The sequence below is a fragment of the Vicugna pacos genome, chromosome 4 (assembly GCF_048564905.1).
Source record: "Vicugna pacos chromosome 4, VicPac4, whole genome shotgun sequence".
Classification (NCBI taxonomy): domain Eukaryota; kingdom Metazoa; phylum Chordata; class Mammalia; order Artiodactyla; family Camelidae; genus Vicugna; species Vicugna pacos.
Window position 1 is genome coordinate 60,346,523 of NC_132990.1, and position 21,968 is coordinate 60,368,490.

The 21,968-nt window shown below is 37.3% G+C and overlaps 1 protein-coding gene across 1 annotated transcript in view; it reads left to right on the forward strand.

Moving 5' to 3' along the window:
* The first annotated feature begins 15,931 nt into the window (after nucleotides 1-15,931).
* The window catches only part of UGCG (UDP-glucose ceramide glucosyltransferase), a 37,012-nt gene continuing 30,975 nt past the window's right edge, over nucleotides 15,932-21,968 (forward strand). The window contains exon 1 of the mRNA XM_006214786.3: nucleotides 15,932-16,493. Coding sequence (XP_006214848.1) covers nucleotides 16,396-16,493 — 98 coding nt within the window. The 5' untranslated portion in view covers nucleotides 15,932-16,395. The remainder of the gene's footprint in view (nucleotides 16,494-21,968) is intronic.

Sequence of the window (21,968 nt, forward strand, 5' to 3'; positions counted from 1 at the left end):
TTAATCTTTTCAATGTTCATTCATTAACTCATTCATTTACTTAGTCAACAAAAATCTACAGTGTGTCAAGCATAATTTTAGGTTTTGAGGCTATAGCAGTAAACAAGGCAGACAAAGTTCCTACATTTACAAATCAGAGCTTTCATTACGGAGTGAGGGAGACCAAAAGGAAAGAGATAAATTAGTAAATTTAAAAAATCAGATACAATAGGTCCTTGGCAGAAAATGCAGAAAATGCAAACTGAATGACTTTAGACTTGATGGTCTAAGCAGGCCTCTCTGAAGAAGTATCTGAAGAAGTAATATTTAAGCTGAGACCTAAACAATTTAAAAAGGAGCCAAAGAAGAAACATGTAACTTTGTGAGTCATGCTGCTGCTTGTAATCAGAAAAAATTTTTCACTGGCTTAAAGATCACATATTCTGCATGTGACCACATGATGTAATTCTTTCCTCATATCGAAAGTAAACCCCTGGTGTACATACAAATATTCCTTTTTCAGATGGGGGTATGAGAAAGTTTTGGGTTTTTTAATTTGGTCAGTGTCTAAGTGAGCAATATGCCCTATATGTCTTTCTTTTATAATTATGAGTGCAAAGCAGGTGGTAGAAGCGTGTATATAACCAGATTTAATGTCTGTAACCCAGATGGTCACTGTGTGACTCGGTTCCCCTTTCAGAGGAGCACATCCTTTTACCCTCCGGGATGTTCTCCCTTTCATTTCTCCTCTCCAGAGAAGCCACGGGGAAGAAACTAGATAGAATTGCTTCAGTGAGAAGCAACTTAATTTCAAATGATCACTTATAATTCTGGAACACCCTCTGTTACTTATTCACTGTCAGAATGAAACGAAAGTTTGCTAGGAACTTCAGAAACAAAGGAGCAGCCACCAGTGATACCCTAGAGATAAACTCTGATTCCCCTTTACTGAATGCCTTGGAAATACGCTCTTTGGGGCCCAAAGGTAGTAATTATTATTATAACACCGAACACTGCTTGAATGATAAAAATATCAGCAGCCCTGGGGTCTTGATAACAAGCTTCAATTGGAATAGCATATTTATTTAGGCTTTTCCGTTTCCGGGAGAAAGTCATCACAAAGTTGACAGTGAACCAGCATAAAGATTTTTCAGTACCCCTGAGTTGGAGCTCAGTTTAAAAGTCACCACTAGTAGTTTTCACTGTGCATGGAATATTAATATTAATGACATTGATGCTGGACCACCTTGAGTGTAACTCTATCTGGTGGCCCTTTAAAAAGTTTATATGCTTCAGAATGACCTTCAGACACTCTCAAGATGACTTTCTTTTTGGCTTCTGCTTATAAGAAACTGAGATTTTTTTAATCTTTGAGATAGCATTTTGGCTGATGTGTAATTTCTTATGTGCATCCGCAAAAGGAAAAAGATCCAAATGAATTATTTCAAAACATAAGTAAACATCATGCACCCTCCTTAACTGCACACTCTCTCAAACAAAATCGTGGCAAGATTTTAAAACTCTCCATCTTTGAACTCAATTCACTAGCCCTCTACAAGCTTAACTTTTTATTAACATTTACCAAAAGTCTTTTTCAAACCGAGAGAGAAAATGACAAATTTTAATATTTATTGTTTCTTTGCTATGGGGCAGTCAAGGTATATTGCTAGAAAATGAAACCAAAGAAGCTGCTCCCAAAGGAGTGAAATAAAGTTCTATTTCCAGTTTCAAAACATGGACGTGAAACTAAAAGACGCTTATCCAATGTCAGCCTCCTAACGTTCATACCTCGCCACTCCTGTTGTGCACTTGGTCAGACTGGATCATCCGTATCACAGGTATTCTAAGAATTCCTGGTGGAAAATGTACTTGGTCCCGTATTTTAGGAGCACCCAAGATCTGATTAAGACATTTGGAAGCCCTACATATATCTGGAGGAAACTCTAATTCAAAAAGACACCTGCACCCCAACGTTCATAGCAGCACTATTTACAATAGCCAACATGTGGAAACAACCTAAACGTTCATCGATAGATGACTGGATAAAGAAGTTGTGGTGTATATAACCATAAAAAGAATGAAATAATGCCATTTGCAGCAACATGGATGGACCAAGAGATTATCATACTAAGTGAAGTAAGCCAGAAAGAGAAAGACAAATACCATATGACATCACTTATATGTGGAATCTTTTTTTAAAAAATGACACAAATGAATTTATTTACAAAACAGAAGCAGACTCACAGGCATAGGAAAGAAACCAGGTGGCAAAGGGGGTGTGGAGGGATAAAACAGGAGTTTGGGATTTGCAGATACTAGCTACTTTATATAAAATAGATAAACAACAATGTCCTATTGTAGAGCACAGGGAACTATATTCAATACCTTGTAATAACCTATAATGAAAAAGAATAGGAAAAGGAATATAGATGTGTGTGTATGTGTAATCACTGAATCACTATGCTGTACACCAGAAACAAATACAACATTGTAAATTGACTATACTTCAGTTAAAAAAAAAGAGAGAGAAATTTCAAAGCCTTAAATGCTAGAAAGATGTTTCCCCTCTCCTTACCAAATGAAATGCAAAATAAGAAATACCAAATCATGAATTGTAGTATTTAAGGAAGTCCAACAAACTTTAGGCTTTCCCTGTGGTGACCACATTGAGTTTTTAAAGAAATATTCACATAAAATATTTCAAAGTTACTTGTTCTTATTTTTTTGGTGCCCCTTTTTCCTGGAGCCCTAAGTACTGATTAAGTTCAGTCCTGCCATTTTCCATCTGGATCCCATCCACTCACCTCTAATTTAGTATTTTCCTGTCATTCCACTCTGCTATACTGGATCACTTCATCAGTCCAAAAACTTGCTGTAATGTCTCATTTCTTACAAGAAAACAAAATCTTTTTGATGGCACGTGCCCTTCACATAGCTCCCTGTTTCTCTGCTCACCCTTATAGCTCTTAAAATGTCATCTATATCCTCTCCAGAAAAGGTGAAATCACTTTGTTAAGATGACTAATGGCCTTCTTGTTGCCAACTCTAATGGTCAATTCTCTGGACATAGTCTTTTGGATCTCTGAAAAATTTGATACAATTAATCATGTTCTTCCCTTTTATCCCTTTTTAAATTTGATTTCTATGGCACTGAAGTCTTTTGATTTTCCTCCTACTGCACTGATTATTCTGTCTCAATTTTCAATGTTGGATTAATTCATTTTGCTTATTTCTAAACGTCTGAGTCTGAGTGGCTCAGAGTTCAGCCCTCAGGCCTTTTCTTTACCAATACTGATGACTTTATCAGCCTGCTGTATCAATACTTCGTTAATGCTGGTGGCTTTTTAATCTTCTGGGTCTGTGGATAGAATGATACTTCAGTATAATTGACTTCCTTTGTAATTCTATATATTTTATATTTTGCATGTAAAAACATTTGTTTTAAGAAGGGATCCATAGAAATCTCTAGGTCACCAAAGGGTTCAATGACATATAAAAGGTTAAGAACACCTGCACAATTTCATTCATGTCTTTAAAGTCTATTTACATGCAGTTGATCCTCAGATTTATATTTTCAATACTTGGATTTTTTTCCATTTATTTACTGCTTTGTAACAAATTGTCGAAAACCATTGTGGCATAAAACAACGGCAGTTCTATTATATCTCATTTTGCAGATGAGGACTCTGACATTGACAAAGATCACTCATTGGCATTCAGCTGGTAGAAGACCAGGCCTGGAGAGTCTAAGACAGCTCCATCCTGGCGGTGTTTGTGTATCTGGGACCATTAACTGAAATACCCACTATGGCCTCTCCAGCATGTCTTCGGTCTGAGAGCAGTAAGATTTCTCAAATGGAGACTCCGGGCACCTTAGAGTGTGTAACGACAGTCCTGAGTAGAAATTGCAAGGTTCTCATGGCCTAAACCAAGGCGTTCCAAAATACCACTTTCACTACCTGTTTCTGGTTCAAGCAAGTCTCTAAGGCAGCCTAGATTCAGGAAGAGGGGAGTTAGACTCAGCCTCTCAAAGGGAAGAGAAGCAAAGAATTCATGGCCATTTTTAATCTACCACAGATGCCTCATAGATATCTCACTTGTAACCCATCCAAACAAAACTTTAATTTCCTCTCCAAATCTGCTCCTTCTGGTGATCACCATCCTAGGAAATTGGGCCATTATTCACCCAGTTACTCAGACTCTATATCTCAGAGCCAGCTATGATTGTCCTCTTTTTTTCATACTCTCTATCCTATTTATTAGCCAATCCTGTTGGCATCACCTTCAAAATACATCCTGAACCCAACCTCTCCACCTCCATTTTTCCTGTTCTCATGGAGCCTATATGCTAATGGAACAGGCACACCCTAATACAATGCACGCCATTTTTTTCCTGAACTACTTTAGTAGTCTCCCAAGTGGATTATTAACTCTTGTCCTTAGAGACTCTTCTCTGTACAGCAGCCAGAGTAATCTTTTAAAAACGTAAGTCCAATCATTTTACCTACATGTTCATAATGTTCCAGTGGCTTCACGTCTCAAGTACAAGCCAAAGTCCTTACCATGACTTTCAGAGCCTTATATTGTCCAGACTTTGGTCACTACTCCGACCAATTTCCTACCTTTCTTCCCTTCAGTCACTCTACTCCAGCCCCATTGGTTTAACTGCTCTTCCTCCAAGAAGCCAAACGTGTTTCTCTGCAGGGCCTTTGCACTTACACTTCCATTAGTCGGAACTCTCCGACCTTATGTATTTGCATGACTTACTCTCTCACTGTTTGGGTCTTGCTCAAACGTCATTTCTTCAGAGAAGCCCTCTCCCGTGACAGCACTCATATTTACTCTTTATCCCCTCTCCCACCCTACATTAAGTGTTTATTTGTATTGCCTGCCTGCTCCATTAGGATATAGACTCTCTAAGAACAGGAACTTAGTGTTGTTCACGGCTCTTTTCCCACCCATCACTCGAAACAGTGCCTATTATGTAATAGGTGCTCATTAAACACTTGTTGAACTAATGAATAAATGAATATGATTAGTCTGCCAGTTGGGTGATCTCTGGGAGCCCAGAGAGGATGTTCATTCACTAAAATCTTGGGTGTAATTTGGCTCAGTGTGGAGCAGCACCATCTCTAATATTAACGATGAGGAGATTCTGCTTCAACTCAAGAAAGGCATAACCTTTTTTTTTAAACTTTTTTTATTGAGTGATAGTCATTTTATAATGTTGTGTCAAATTCCAATGTAAAGCACAATTTTTCAGTTATACATGAACATACATACATTCATTGTCACATTCTCTTTTGCTGTGAGCCACCACAAGATCCTGTATATATTTCTCTGTGCTACACAGTACAATCTTGTTTATCTATTCTACTTTTTGAAATCCCAGTCTGTCCCTTCCCACCCCCCATCCCCCTGGGAACCACAAGTTTGTATTCTATGTCTATGAGTCTGTTTCTGTTTTGTATTTATGTTTTATTTTTTTTAGATTCCACATATGAGCAATCTAATATGGTATTTTTCTTTCTCTTTTTGGCTTACTTCACTTAGAATGACATTCTCCAGGAACATCCATGTTGCTGCAAATGGCATTATGTTGTTGGTTTTTATGGCTGAATAGTATTCCATTGTATAAATATACCACATCTTCTTTATCCAGTCATCTGTTGATGGATATTTAGGCTGTTTCCATCTCTTGGCTATTGTAAATAGTGCTGCTATAAACATTGGGGTGCAGGTGTCATTTTGAAGTAGGATTCCTTCTGGATATATGCCCAGGAGCGGGATTCCTGGTCCATAAGACATAACCTTTTTGAATCTGCTTTTCATTCATTCTCTCCTAATGATTTAATAATAGCCCCTCTTGGAAGAGTTGTGAGTTGCCAAACATTAATGCAATTTCTTTCTTTTCGTTCTTTCTTTGGAACATTAGGCTCTTTCCTGTCTCTTTCTGGCATATACATTTTATAATTCTCTGAGAAGATTCCAGTTCCACTGATAAATGTATGTATCCTAGCCAAGGTTAGTTAGTGATATAAAGCATAGAGTAAATTAAGGCCCATGGACCAGATGAGTTGGTCAAGATGAGGGAGGACATAGACAACATGAACAGGTGGAATTTATTCCAAGAATATGAGGTCGGTTTAACATCTGAAAATCAATCAATGTAATATACTGCATTGATAAAATAAAGGAGAGAAACCACATGATCATCTCAGTAGATGCAGAAAAAGTATATGACATTCATAGTCCCATTATACTGGAAGTTTTAGCTGGGGCAATTAGGAAAAGGAATAAAAGGCAGCCAGATTGAAAAGAAAGAAGTGAAATTATTTCTATTGGAAATACATGTATTGAAATAATATTATCTACATGATCTTATGTACAGAAAAATCTTAATAAATCCCCAAAGAAGCTACTAGAAGTAATTAACAAGTTCAATAAGCCTTCCGTATACAGGATCAATATATAAAAACAACTATATTTACATACACTAGCAATGAACAATCCATAAATAGAATTAAGAAAAGAATTCCATTTATAATAGCATCGAAGAGAATAAAATACTTGAAATAAACTTATGAAAAGAAATATAAGAACTGTACACTGTGTATTGCTGGTGGGATTGTAAAATGGTGCAACCACTTTAGAAAAAAGTCTGGTGGTTCCTCCAAAGGTTCAAATAAAGTTACGATATAACTCAGCACTTACAGATTTACACCCAAGAGAAAGAAAAATATATGTCTACACAAAAATCTGTACATGAATATTCATAACAGCATTATTCATAATAACCAAAGAACAAAAACAACCCAAATCCAACTCAACTGATGAATGGATAAACAAATGGATATCCATAAAATAGAATATTGTTCAGCTATAAAAAGTAATACATTTTACGATGTGAATGAAACTTGAAAACATTATGCTGTGAAAGAAGGTTGTCGCAAAAGGCCACATATTGTATAATTCTATTTTTATGAAATATCCAGAATAGGCAAATCTATAGACAGAAATTACTTCAGTTTTTTCAATGAACTACGAGGAAGGGGAATGGGAAATGACTGCTAATGGATATGGGGTTTCTTTTTTGCAGTGATGAAAATGTTCTGAAGTTAGGGGGTGATGATTGCACGACTCTGTGAACATATTAAAAGTCACTGAATTGTATACTTTAAAAGAGTGAATTTTATGATATGACAGCTGTTAAAGCTGTTATTTTAAAAATAACACAAGTTGAAAAAGGTTAACTGGGATCTTTCATATTTAAGACTGCCTGGAAATTTCCCATTGTTTTGGAAGAACTCAGTGTAGTGTGTATCGTGGTTCTCTCTCCAATTCTATTTTCCTCCATCTATTACATAGCTGTCATGCACTTCGAGTGTAATTATCCTTACTACCAACTTCAATGGGTCTTGATTTGACCATTCTAATTTTCCTTGCCATACCCTAAGGCAGGATACAAGTGGCATTAAGGGTATTCCAATTAGGAAAAAAATTAAAAGCCAAGATTTTTGTTAGGTGGTGGTGAATAACTAAGGCATTTCTCTCCCTGCATGTGAAGGGAAAACCATGAGGTACAGGTGATCGTTAGTAGCCATCTTACAACCATGAGAGAAGTCAGCTTGAAGACAAAGACATACAGAAGGAGAGAGCCAAGACTATCTGAAAAAAAATGGAGCAAGAGCCCTGATTAAGACCTGCCTGGCTCCTCTGTCCTTTAAATAGTCTAAACAGTGTGTGACCATATGACTAATTTGCCTACATCAGTCTCTGTTTGCACCAGTGTTTCTAGCCTGATTGCTCATCATGCCCCTTTTCTTTCTTAGGACACTCTTAGAAGTGTCCTAGTTGAGACAATCATTTACACAGTCATACTCCCTATAACTGGATTTTCAATCACATATCAATTAACCCATCAGTTAACCAAGGTCAACTGCTTTTCAAATTGTGTCCATTCAGACTTTACTAGCTGCTTCCCAGCACACTCCCCCAGATTCTTCAGTTGTACAGATTCAAAAAGTAACCACACAAGATGCCTGCTTTCCTGTCACTCTACTCTTTCTTCAGGACCCAGGACTTTTCCTGGAAGCCTTTCTAGAATTTTCTAAATAAAAGTATTTGTTCCCAACTCCCAAGCAATTCTTGTCATCCTTCTTTATCAACACTTGTAACATTTCTTTACAACAATCTTGTTTTTGTGTTTATCTTCCATAGCCAGCTGTGAACTTCTCCTGAAAAGGGATTGTATCATTTTTAACTTTGTATTCAAAGCTTGAGAACGACATGCTCCTGGAACATAGTTTCTTTTGATATTTGCAGACGAATAAGGGAAAAGAAATAACTGATTAGGAAAGCCATTCATTGGTTTACTTTATTATTTACAGTCTGTTCAAATAATTTTGCTCAATATTTTTCTCTGTATAGCCACTAACCACTAAAAATGGCTCCCAAGCCCAAATCATCTCAAAATAATTAAAATGGACAACTGAATTTAGGAATGAGTTTAATATTGAAAACCCCCAAGTGTTGTTTCTGTTTCCTTGAATTGTGCAATGGGCTGTTTCATTCTTCTTCATATTTGAGATGATGCTTCAAATTTATACCTACAATAAAATCAAGGCTTAAAAATAGTCTGATTTGATTTCTGAACCATTAAATTACCAGACTGGTTGGAGGGAGGGCCATCTTCATCACAAATTCATTGTTAGCTTGGTCTCATTCATGCAGATGTTACTTTTTTATGTATAGCCAATTCACAGCTTTAAAAAACATTGTCATGTAAAAAAACATGTCATATCAAAGTCTGAAAACTTTGCCTTCTATTAACCTGATACCCTGATGCATTTCACTCCAAGTATTTTAAAGGTATTTGTTACCAAAAATAATATTAACACTTAATTCAATATCGTTGTTTCTCACATGTCAGAAGACTTCATGCGTATTTAAATTCCTTCTAAATCTTATTCTTTGCTTGTATGGAATATTTTATTTCAAGGCCTGAAATTTATTTTTTTCTCATGGAATGGAAGTATCTTTGTTTGCTCTTTACTATTTAATGATATTATTTCTATTCCATACAGTTATCGTCTAATTGCATTTGTCTCTGACTGAGTGAACTAGTTATGTTAGCAAAAAGATGAGATTTGTGGGATATCCTGGTTTATGTAATAAGCAAAAAATTGTGGAAACTGTCTGCTTCTGTCACAGAGAGACCTATTTGCTTAAAAAGTCCTTTTAAATATAGTTAAATTTATTTTTTGTAAGTAAAAACAGTAAAGGAAGAAATGGAGAAAATAAAAGTTGGTGATCTGCATGAAATCAGAATGAATGAATGCTCTCTACCAAGGAGTAGTAAACGTTCATAGAATTTACATGTGCCTGCAAGTGTTCTAAATAATTTATATATGTTAACTTTAGTCCTCACAGCAGAGGTCATAAAGTTAGTAAATGGTAGAACTGGAATTCATACCCAGCCAGTTTGACATTCACAGTGTACATGCTTAACCAGTAGTCTACACTGTGTCCTCAAACAAAGCATTCTTCAGATAGAAGGTACTTTGCAGAGATCCTCAACTCAAGAGAGCTAGGTTATCTCAACAGCCTTTGTTCCTTAGTAAAAGTTAAACTCACACTTTAATGATATTGTTGTTAATACTGTGAAATAATACAATAAGAAACAGATTTTTTAAATTAAGAAACATTTTATTGGCATTTTCCTGTTCTTTTTAATTCTTCTACTTGTTGTTTATTGCCTTAGATGAATTGTTTTGAAATGACAGTGTATTTCATGAAACTCCTCTTAACTGAAGTAAAAGACATGGTAAAAAGAAAGAATAAGATGTTTATATCTCCAGTGCATCTTAGTGTAAAACATATGATCTATTCTTAATATACTTTCCTATGTGTCAGATGTCAAAATTGACTTTTACAGAACGTTGGTTACCAAACTAAATGCTAAGCCAAAATCTACTTTTCAGTCTGAACTTTGAGGATCGATGATTTACTGCACATCATTTGAATTAACTTAATATCGTACTTGTTTATGTAAAGAACATTGGCTTTGGAGTCTGACAGACCCGGGTCTGAACTCCAGCTCCCTCACCTAAAAGATGTGTCACCTCACTAGTTCACTTTATCTTCTTGGCTTCCAATTATACATTTCATGATGTTTGTGAAAATCAGGTTATTTGCCTGGCACATAACTTATGTTCTTATGTTTAGTAAATACAGTCGGACCTCTGTATCCACAGGTTCCAAATCCATGGATTCAACCAACCACGGAGAGAAAATGTTTGAAAAAAATTTTCCACAAAGTCCCAAAAAGCAAAACTTGAATTTGCTCTTTGTGCTGGCAACTATTTACATAGCATTTGCATTGTATTAGGTATTATATGTAATCTAGAGATGATTTAAAGTATGCAGGTTTATATGCTTATATAATGTACACCTATGGTGTTTAGGTTATATGCAGATACTTTGCCATTTTATATAAGGGACTTGAGCATTCATGGATTTTGGTATCTGAGGGGGTCCTGCAAATAATCACGCATAGATACCAAGGGAGGACTGTAATTCAGTCTCAGTCTCTGTCTCTGTCTCATTCTCCAATAATCCTATCAAGTTTATTTACACACACACACAGAGCCTAGGCGAAGGTTTTCACATTATAAACTTTAATAAATAAATGTAATTGAGTCATGAGTATCTATCTAAAAAGAAAGCAATTTCAAAAACATTTTGAAAAAGAAAAGAATTGACATTTACATGGGACACATTTGGAAATCTTTGGAATTTAGCTTCCTTTAGGAATGAACAGTTAGTGCTTCAATCTAGCACACTATGGATTAAAACAAAACCAAATATGAAATTTGAAAAGGAATGAGTATGAGGTAACACATTTTCATGAGTCATTTGGGTATGAGTTAGCAAAACAGCTGAGCATGAAATGAACTCTAGTAAACTCCAGGCAACTCCTCTGGACCACACCCACGCATACAAACGCACTATACCAGTGGTTTATCAACATCAGGCCCTGAACTAACAATTTGCCTGGAACCTTTGCACACTTGAAGACTATTCATAGTGATATAGTATCTTAGGATCTGAAGGCCTTTGCAAAGTTGCCATTTCATGGGTAACAAAACCACTGTAGGTCAAGCACTGGTGCTGACAAATAAAGAAGGCATTTTCCTACTAATTTCAAACATGCTTAGAAGGGGAAAAAGGACAAGTGGTAAATTGCTTCTTTTGGCATTAGCACCACAAATTTTGGATCAACTGATTCTAATTTTGTTTTTGAAACTTCAAATTTGCCCAGTTTCTGGAGGATCCTTTTCTTTTCTCTTTTGTCCTTCCTTCCTTCCTTCCATCCATCCTTCCTTCCTTCCTTTCTTCCTTCCTTCCTTTTTTTAAGAAAAGTTTTTATAGGCCTGAAAATTTACAATATACCTACCATTTAAAAAGACAACAATAACACACGGTAACACATTAATGTAGGGAACTGAATTGTGATCTTTAAAATATTTATATGAAAGATTCTTCATGATAATGGCAAAGTTGGAAAATACAGCTGACCCTTGAACAACTCTGGGTTTAAGGGCACTGACAGCCTCAGAGTAAAAAAATCTGCATATAACTTTACAGTCAGCCCTCTGTATCTGAGGTTTCACATCCTTGGATTCAACCAACCTTGGATCATGTAGTTACTATAGTCAGTATTTACTGGGAAAAAAATCTGCATATGAGTGGATCCTTGCAGTTCAAACTCCTGTTGCTCAAGGATCAACTATATGTCCAATATTGACATAAAAATTACACTGTTGACTCTGCCAAGTAGAGTATGGGTTTTGGAGCTGGTCTTCAGATTGTGATTAGGTAAACTAATATGTAGTTACTCCAACTCTGTGGTCTAATTTTGTAATATTAAAGAGGGGTATGGGTAGTTAATGTGTATTTTTTCCACAAAGAAAAAAAATATATATAAAGTATTTGCAAACAAAGGAGAAAGTTCAGCAATTTTTCTAGTGACTTTTTCCAAAGTAGATTAGGTTAAGTAAACAAATTCACTTGTTCAACAAATATTTGAGTGCCAAAAAGGTAGAAAGCCCTGGGATTTGATGACAAACTAGTTTATCTCACTAATTCATATACTTATAATATTTACAATGCTTTTTTTTAAAGTGGAGCACTCACTAATTTTTTTTTAAAAGACTATTTTCAGAGCAGTTTTAGGTTCACAGCAAAACTGAGCTAAAGTACAGTGTTTCCACATATCTGCCCAGCACATGCATAGCTTCCGCCACTATCAACACCATGCACCAACCCATATTTGTTACAGCTGATGAACCAACACTGACATATCACAATCACCCAAAGTCTATAGTTAATATTAGGGTTCACTCTTGATGTACATTCTATAGTTTTTGACAAATGTATAACACATGTGTCCACCTTTATAGTATCATACAAAATAGCTTCACTGCCCTAAAAATCTTCTGTGATCTGCTGATTCATCCTCCCCTTTCTCTCCTCCAGCAATCACTGATCTTTTTACTGTCTCCATAGTTTTGCCTCTTTGAGAATGTCATATAGTTGGAATCATACACGATATAGCCTTTTCAGATTGGCTACATGTATGCATTTAAACTTTTACTTAGTAGTATGCATTTAAACTTCCTCCATGTCTTTTCATGACTTGATAACTCATTTCTTCTTAGCACTGAATAACAGCCCATTGCCTGAATGTACCAGACAATGGATTTATCCATTCATCTACAGAAGGACATCTTGGTTGTGCCCAAGTTCTGGCATTTGTGAATAAAGCTGCTACAAACAACCATGGGCAGGTTTTTGTATGGACATATTTACAATTTATTTGGCTAAATGCCAAGGGGTGCAATTGTTGGAGATTGTATGGTAAGAATATATTTAGTTTTTTAAGAGACTGCCAAATTATCTCCCAAAGTGACTGTAACAGTCATAATTAAAAAAATATAAATGATGAAAATTTTCTATAGGGTCTTTCATCATTTATTAACTCATTTATAAATAGAAAAGTGGTTATTTTCCTTCATAGAAATAGTAATGCTCATTTTAGAAAATCAACAATGTAAAAAGGCAGGTTTTTAAAAATCAACACATTTCATTCCTCAAAGATAAGTACTCATAATCATCTGGTGTAATTTCTTTTAGTCTTTTTTTCTGTACATAGCTTTTCAGTGTCACATTTTAAACTTTATTTTTTCTAGAAATCTCATCAAATATGATATTTTTCTTAGACACAACCCAAATCAAGAATCCTTATTATTGAAAATGTTACAGCTTTTAAAAATATAACACGAACTTTTAAATATAGGCATTTGGGGCACAATATAACAGAGTATCAACTTGCTAAAGTTTAATTGTTTTGTTTCTCTGAGGTAACCAATGTACCTGTGTTCTCCCAGTCTCTTTTATCTTTTCTGGGACGTGGTACTAGAAACAATAAAATTTCATTTCAGTTTCAGTTGGAATCAGCTACAGTTTAATTATTTTGGTTTGGATTTGGTTCAAATACTTGGTTTCAATTATTTGGTTTGAGTCAGACATGTTGAATTCTTTTCTTGTTAAGGTTTTATAACTAAACTATCTAGGACCATTAAATGACAGTCAAATTTGGGTTTTATTTACCTCTAAAAACTGTAATTCTTAAAATATATGAATTCAAATACAATCCAGTAATAATAATATAAAATATTACTGGATTGCTACTGGAAAAAGTCAGAAGTCTTGAACTTGGTTGGATTTGTTTTCTAAAAGAGAGGAGGGCCTGTTAGACAAACAACCAAAACAATGTTAGCTGCCAAACGTGAAAGCAGTGGACAGGGTCTCTGCTAGCCTCCTATGCTGCTGGGTTACATGGAAGAAATTTATACTTTCACCGTATCTATAGAATGTTAGGATTATACATTCTAAAGCTGCTGCTTTAAAATCATAAACCAAGTTTGGACAGACCACGTTTAACTAGGCTTAAGTCCAACATCGCTGATCTTTAATCTACTGATTATATTTAATTAGAGGAATTTTGTTAACTCTTAAGAATATCTGCATTCACCTTTTTTGGCCTCATTTTCCATGTCATTGATCAGACTGTATGAAATCTTTTGTTGTAAGGTTCCCAAAAACACTTTGGAGAAATAGAGAATATGGCCAAAATGCTTTAACTGACCAATTGAGGTAGTTCATCAAATCTAAGACTGCATTAATTGTAAGATGCACCATTATTTTTTTTTTCAAATTCCAGTGTTCAGTACAATTTTTCAGTCATACATGGACATATAAGGATGCACCATTATTTTATATACAACTAAGAAAAAAAAAACCCTACCAATTGGTTGTAAGATGCCACTGACTGTGAAATGCACTTCCATTTCAGAAATGTTAAAATGTGTTTAAATGTTTTTTTAAAGTATGTCCGTAACATTCAATTAAGTAAAACCATGCTGTACACTGAAGACAGCAATATGTAAGGTAAAGTATGTCTGAACTGATTAACTACAGCAGTGATATTTTGAATTTTCCACTTGTAGTGTTATTTCCATGCTAGCATACTATCCTCCTATAATTTTATCAAACAGTAACTTTCAACAATGAAAATTTGGTTTCTAAGCCCGGTTCTTTCTCACTGACTTACCCAGATAAAATTAAATGTACAGAGAATCCAGGATTGGTTCTCAAAGGACATTAAACTCTTTTCTAGTTGTAGTTTATCATTTAACTGTAGATTGAGGTAGCTCATTTGATTAATATTAACTATAATAAATAGCACTAATAAAATCGAAAACTTCTGTTCAAAATTGAATTCAATTCTGAAATCTCTCAAGGGAGGTCATGGATTATTTAAAAGGAAATCACTTGAAATAATAAACATTGTCTAAACATAAAACAATGGAGAAACTATATAAACTCATCTAGGCTAAAGAAACAAACAGAAACATTTAGTACTAGATTAAAACATCTCCCTGGGCCGATTTAAAGACTAAGAAACTTTACTATCCGAAGTGCCACTTCTTTCCATTTTAGAGCAGTGCTATCTACCTGTGTAATTTAAAATTTTCTAGTAGCTAGTCAAATTTAAAAAGTAAAACAACAGTGAAATAATTTTAATAATTTAACTCAATATATCAAAATATTATCGTCTCAACACTTAACATAAAATTAATGAGTTGGTCTTAGATACCAGGTGCATGATTTACACTCACAATGCATCTCGATTCCTACTAGTCACATTTCGAGGGCTCAATAGTCACATATGGCTACTGTATTGGGCAGGAGTCTTAAGAGGACTTCAGTACTGGCTGATTTTTTGCATTCTGAGTTTAAGAATTTCTTTTACGTTACACGCTGTCTCTGAGGTGCTTAGAGATCTATGAGGCACAGGCAGATTATTTTACTCTCGGTCCGCTGTGATCCAAGACTTTACCGTATTAAAAGCAGTGAGGGAGGAAGGCAATGGGACACCGTTGCGCCCAGGAACGTGGCCTGGAGGAGGGCCTGAGCCGCTGCGAGCAATGCCCGGCACAGAGGCTGCGGACATAGCGTTGGAAGTTGGACTGCGAGACAACTAGCGGGCTGCCTGGAACCCCGGGTCTTTTTCTGGGCGCACTGGAACACCAAAGCCGGACAGGAAATCAGCCTCCGAGCCACACACAGGTTACCGCGCCGCGGATGGAGGCCGGCCCAGGGCTACAGTGCTGGCCGCCCAGGGCGCCTCCACCGGACGCGGAGAGGTGGGCGGCGGCCGGAGCCCGCAGCTAGAGGAAAGCCCGGCCTGCGTCCGGGAGGAGCAGCCTCCCAGGGGCGCGCTCACGACAGTGACGCGGCCGGAGCGAGGGCGGCAGGGTGGGCGGAGAGGAGCGGCGCGCACCGCCCCTCGGAGGGGCGGGGCCGCGGTTCCGGAGGGCGGGGCGGGGCGCGCCAGGGAGTCGGGGCGCAAGCCGCCGGTTTCGATTAGTGCGCGGAGCTGCGGCGGCCGAGCAGGGTGCGGAGCTGCGTGGCCCAGAGCCCCGCGGTGAAGCGACTGGAGGGCGGCGGGGCAGCGGCGGCGCGGGCGCAGGCGCCTAGGGTCCAGCCGGCGGCCGCGAGGGGGTGGAGAGGCGAGCCGGAGCGCGGGGCCACGGCGGTCCTGACCACGGAGCCCGGCCACCGCAGCGCCTGCAGTCGCGAGCGCGCCTGGACCAGCGAGCGGGCGAGTGCGCGCGGGCGGGGGCGCGCAGGCCCTGCCCGCCCCTTCCGTCCCCACCCCCCTCCGCCCCTTCCTCTCCCCACCTTCCTCTCCCCTCCTGCGCCCCCGCGCCGGGCGCCCACCCTGTCCTCCTCCTGCGGGAGCGCTGTCCGCGGCGGCGGCCGGAGCGGGCCGGGCCGGGCCGGGGGATGGCGCTGCTGGACCTGGCCCTGGAGGGAATGGCCGTCTTCGGGTTCGTCCTCTTCTTGGTGCTGTGGCTGATGCATTTCATGGCCATCATCTACACGTGAGTGAGGGGCAGCTGGAGGATTCCGTGGCGGGGCCTCGGGGCCAGGCGAGGGTTGGAGGGATTTCTCTTTGGAGCTGATGAGGCTCGGATGGGGGTGGAGAAGGCTGATTCTCAGACTCTTTCTCCCATCCCCTCTCCCCTTGGACCAGCTAGGGCGGGGGGTTCCCTGAGAGAGGAAAGTGGCGAGTGAAGGGTTTGCTGGGCTGCAGCCCACAGCTTAGGGGAAAGGAGATCCTGCTCTTCTTAGGTGTCTGGCGGAAGATTGCTTGCTTGGCTTGGTTGTGTTGAGGATTCGTGTGATTTTTCATCTGGGCCAAGATGTGTGGTGTATTGGTTTTTTTTTTTTCCCTCGACCTGGGCCACATTTCTATTATAGAGATGATCATTACCACTCTTCTGGGAGCTGCGCACAGCCACCTGGAGACCTCCCTGTGGATTTTCTTCTTCCTGGAAGAACTCTGTCCCCTTAGATGGGTGTGAAGCACCTGACCACCTTGAAAAATGTCCACCAAACCTCTGAGCTGCCTTTGTAGCCTTGAGTCATGTCCGCTTGTACTTTTCAGTGTGGTTTTCTTTCCTTCTCCCTCCACCCCATTTCCTTATTTATTGTTTAGATTCGTATCTTCCCCTGCCACCCCCTCTCACCTTTTCATTAGATGCCGCTCACTGGGGACACAGTGGTGAGCACGACAGAATTCCTGTCCTCATAGAGCTTGCATTCCAGAAAGGAGAGGCAGATAATAAAAATCCGAATAAGGTTATTTCAGATAGTGGTAAAAAAAAAACTATAAATAAAGTAGGATAATGGGATGAATAATGACATAGAGTGTGTAGCTAGTTTTGCTATTTCAATTGTTTAAATGTCTTTAAAATGAAAAAAAGTCTTCGTAAAGAAATGAAAGAATTGGCATAGAGCATGGTACTCGTGGATTCACTGTATTTTTAGCCTGAAAAAAAAGATGGTGGTGCATAGTAATCTTTACCACCAACCAGAATAGGGTGTATATTAGTAGAGGAGAGAGGAGGACTTTAAGAAAATAGTTACTTATAGTTTTTTTCCCTTTTCACTACAGAAAAAGTGTGCTTTTCTTTTTGGAAATGCTGCATTGATTATTAGTATAGTGGGGCATTTCCTGATATTGGAGAAAGATGCTACATTGTACAAGGCATACTGATATTTCTTTAAAGTGGAAAGAAGAATGCTTCTTGGATACTGTTAATCTTAGGTTTTGAGAGTTTGTGAGCTGTAGTCACTGAACACATCCTGGACTTCATTTAAAATATATATATGAGTTCTTAAAAAGACAGTTTTGTCACTTTTTCAATCATAAAAATAAAGCATGCTTAGGGAATTTAGACATTACAGAGGAATAAAGAAGGAAGTTAAACCCACACGCCAGAACTCCATTACCTTATCAACGTTTTGTGACTGTCCTTCTAATTATGTTTCTGTTGGGGGAGGGAGAAGAAGGGAGGTAAGGCACTGTTCTAGGTGCTGGAAAGATTGAAGAACAAGACATCCCGCGCCCCTGCTCACATGGAACTTCCATGTAAATGTCATGAGTATTTTTTTCATGTCAATATATGTGTGATCTCTGCATCATTTTTAATAGATGCATGACATTTCTGTTTATGAGGTACTAATATGTATTCATTAGTAATTGTTTTCAATTTGTCAAGATTACAGACAACACTGATGAATTCATACACTTTAATCTTTGGGAGATGATTTCCTTAGTTCACATTCTGAGAGAGAAATCATTGGACCTGAAGTGGTGCACATTTTAAACGTTGATACATATTGCTCTATAGGAAGCTTGTATCTGTTCATAGTCCTGGTAACATTGTATGGTGGTCCCCATTTCCCCTTACTAAGTATCAGGCTTTTTGCTACTTTCTGTTTTTTATTTTCATTCCTTTAATTACTAGTTCCATCGAATGTTTGTCGTGTATTTATATACTAGTTACATTTAACTATAAATTGCACATTCATAAACTTTTGCCTATGCCACAATCCATTGCTATGTTAATCTTTTTAATAGAAAGATTGTTCTTCTGTGATATGCTACAGTGTTTTTCCCAACTTGTTTTTGTGTCTTTCAGCTTTGTGTATATATTTAACATAGAGAAAAGTGTATGTACCTGTGTGTTTTAGATAGTCAAATCTTTTTTTTTTTTTTCCTGACTCTGGTGAAATTTTTGTATCTTTCCTATTCCTCCCAACTATTATATAGTTAGTATCTCTCGCTCTCTCTCTCTTTTTTTTTTTTTTTGTATTTTAAGTTTTCATAGATTTCTTTTTTTTTTTCACACTTTACACTTATAAAATGCCCTAGTATCCACTGTTCAAATGAATGAAGTTTTATTATCCTTATTACCATATTATTGGTGAGGCCAGCTCCTCCTTATTCTTTTGCACACTTTTTTGGCTTTTTATACATTTTTGCTTAAAGATAAACTTTGGAACTTTTTTTTTTTCAGACTCTAAGTTATCTTGTATTTAAATTGGAATTTTTAAATTCACAGCTCGACTTGGAGAAAGTAGACTTATACAACATAGGACCATGATACATATCCCCTTCCCTCTATTATATATACAAGGTCATAAAGTCATGCTTCTTTAATTAAAATTAACAGTAGTGATATAGCTTAATATTTCAAATAAGCTTCTAGGAGTGTTTATACCCTTAGACTTGTAACAACTCCAGAATTGTTTTAAGTTATTTATTTTGTGCTTAATGATAAACTGCAAATTTTTCTTAAAATACTTTCATGTTTTTGAGAATGGTATAAACATTTAGCTTAATTAAGATACTGTAGTGGGTGAGGGGTATAGCTTAGTGGTAGAGCCCATGCTTGGCATGCATGAGATCCTGGGTTCAATCCCCAGTGCCTCCAGTAGGGGGAATGAATGAATGAATGAATGAATAAAGGAAGGAAGGAAGGAAGGAAGGAAGGAAGGAAGGAAGGAAGGAAGGTAGGGAAGGAAGGAAGGAAGGAAGGAATATTTTTTGAAAGTTACTGTAGAGATTCTTTGTATTTCTTTTCCAGTGCCCCACAAAGTTACCTTTTTTTACCGACAGTAGCAGGATCCAGAAAAGTTATGTGAAAATAGAATAAAGTACAATTAGTTTGTAACAGATTAGAATGACTATCTAATTAGAGGAATCTTGTGAATATCTTTCTGAAGTGGATAACTAAACATAAAGTAAATAATCAGCAGCTTAATTTATAGATAAATTAAGTCTTACCCTTTTAAAATTAAGTTTCTTTTATCTCATCCCACCTTCAAAATTATTTATGTATTTGATTTGATTCTTTTCTTATTGAAGCAAAGATACTTCCCAATTTAATATGGGTTGTTTTCAAGCACAGCAATAAAGTTTTTTTTCCTCTCCTTCTCTCTGCTGTATTTAGTAAGATTACAAATTTTATCATCTCAACATTTTGGCAAGCAAGGTTAAAGAACATTGGCAGTGATATTTCAGTTAAAATATTGTGCTGAGCATTCTGTGTTTTATTGAAGAATCAATTTCCTGAATACATTCTATGGCATCTCAAATCCTTTTTGAAATAAGTTAAAGTATAAATTAATTAAGATAAGCAGATATCGATACTCTCAAACCTTGCGCTTGCAACTAGTAGAAATAGAGCCTGTTTTCAAAAACTTACATAGCTTCATATCTGGCTGTCAGATTAAGGAGCATAATCTGTGGGCTCCTAATTTTTAAAAATATTTAAGTAATATGAATGTTGTAGTGAAATTGCTGAGAAAAGCTATGAAACTTTTCAGATACCAGTTAGTGATTTTTTTTAAAAAAATTAAATACAATGTGTAATGGTATCTAATTAATTTGGATTCAGTGTGCTGTTGTATTGTATCTTATTAAAATGAGATCAAGAGCTAAGTATTAGCTTGTATTTTTTTAAATGGAGCTGACTGTGATTAATACAGAGAACCATTGCTGTTCAGTGAAATTTTTTGTTCCGATTTCGCAAATTTACAATGCAGTTTAAAAAACTGAGACAATTTATAAACTAGAAAACTCTTATTTTTTCTTCTCACTGGTATCTCTCCTTCCTGCTTTGCTCCTTTCCGATTTCTTATTGACGGATGCGTAGTCACTTGCTAACACATTTTAGATGGCAGGCATTAGTGAGGTTCTGCTTATAGTGTTAAAGATAACATTCAGACTGAGCATTTGAAATCCAAGGCTCTTATTTTGAAGATTTTTTTTTTAATTTCCTAAAAAAGCCCTAATGATTATAGCCTCCGTAAGGCAGAGTTGGTTAAGTGATCTTTATGGTTTTTTTTTTTTTTTTCTTTCCTTTTTTGAGAGCTAGTGTGGTTTGATAGCTTGGGGGCTGCAGTGAAATCATGTAAAAGTCTGGAACCAATTGTTTTTTTCCCTTTTTAGTCCTTAAGAGCCTTATTGCAAGATAATAAGAGCATCTAAGCAACACATCTTGCTTTTTTCTCCTCCATCTCTGTTCTTTTCCTCCTCTCACTCCTCCATCCCAGCTCCTTCTTGGATTTATCATTTTCCCCCCTCTATGCATAGGGTCCTAATGTTTAGTGTTAGGCCTTATCTTTTCTGTTAATTGGGTGGAGGCCAGGGTATGGTGGAAACACTTCTTGTATCCATAAATATTAACTGCCCTCTAGTAAAGCAGAGGTCCTTTTCCAAGATTTTTTCTCAAGTTAATTCTGCTTTTCATAATTTTTCTAGTGTAGCAGTTTTATACCTGCTGCACAGCAGCTTTTGCATGGAATTTAAATATTTGTTGTATCAAGATAACTGCTAAACTGCCCACTGGAAAGTGATTGTGTTTTTATGATAAATTTTAACATTTCAAATATTATTTTTATTAATATGATTTTTTTTGTTTTTGCCTTAAATTAATTAATCCATTGGTGTCCTGAGCCCTGGTGGAATCTAATTCTGGGTTTAGTCCTGAGGGTGCACTTGGACTTTGGACAGATTTTGATCAGTCAGGGTCATTGCTGCCAGGGCCACTTTTGGTGTATGAATGAGGCACTTGAGCCTGAGGAAGATACATAATTGGACTATGTTGTGATAGTTTTAAAAAGCAAAGTGGAAACTATAAATCAGTTTTAATATCCGTGATGGTCCACCTGATTCACATCCCCCTTTTCCTACACCGTTAGTTCAGTGCATGTTATCTCGACCCTAGACTATTTAACTATCTCTGCTCTGGTATCCCTGCCTGCAGCTTTGGTCCTTGTCTACTTTATTTGTCTTTTTTTTTTTTTTTAAATAGACTTTATTCTTTTAGAGCAGTTTCAGGTTCAGAACAGAATTGAGCAGAAAATACAGAGTTCCCACGTAGCCCTCCCTACCCGCACATATATACTCCCCTACCCTCAACACCCCTCATCAGTGTGGCGTATTTGGTACGATCGATGAACCAATATGGACGCATTATTTATTATCAACCGAAGTCCGTAGT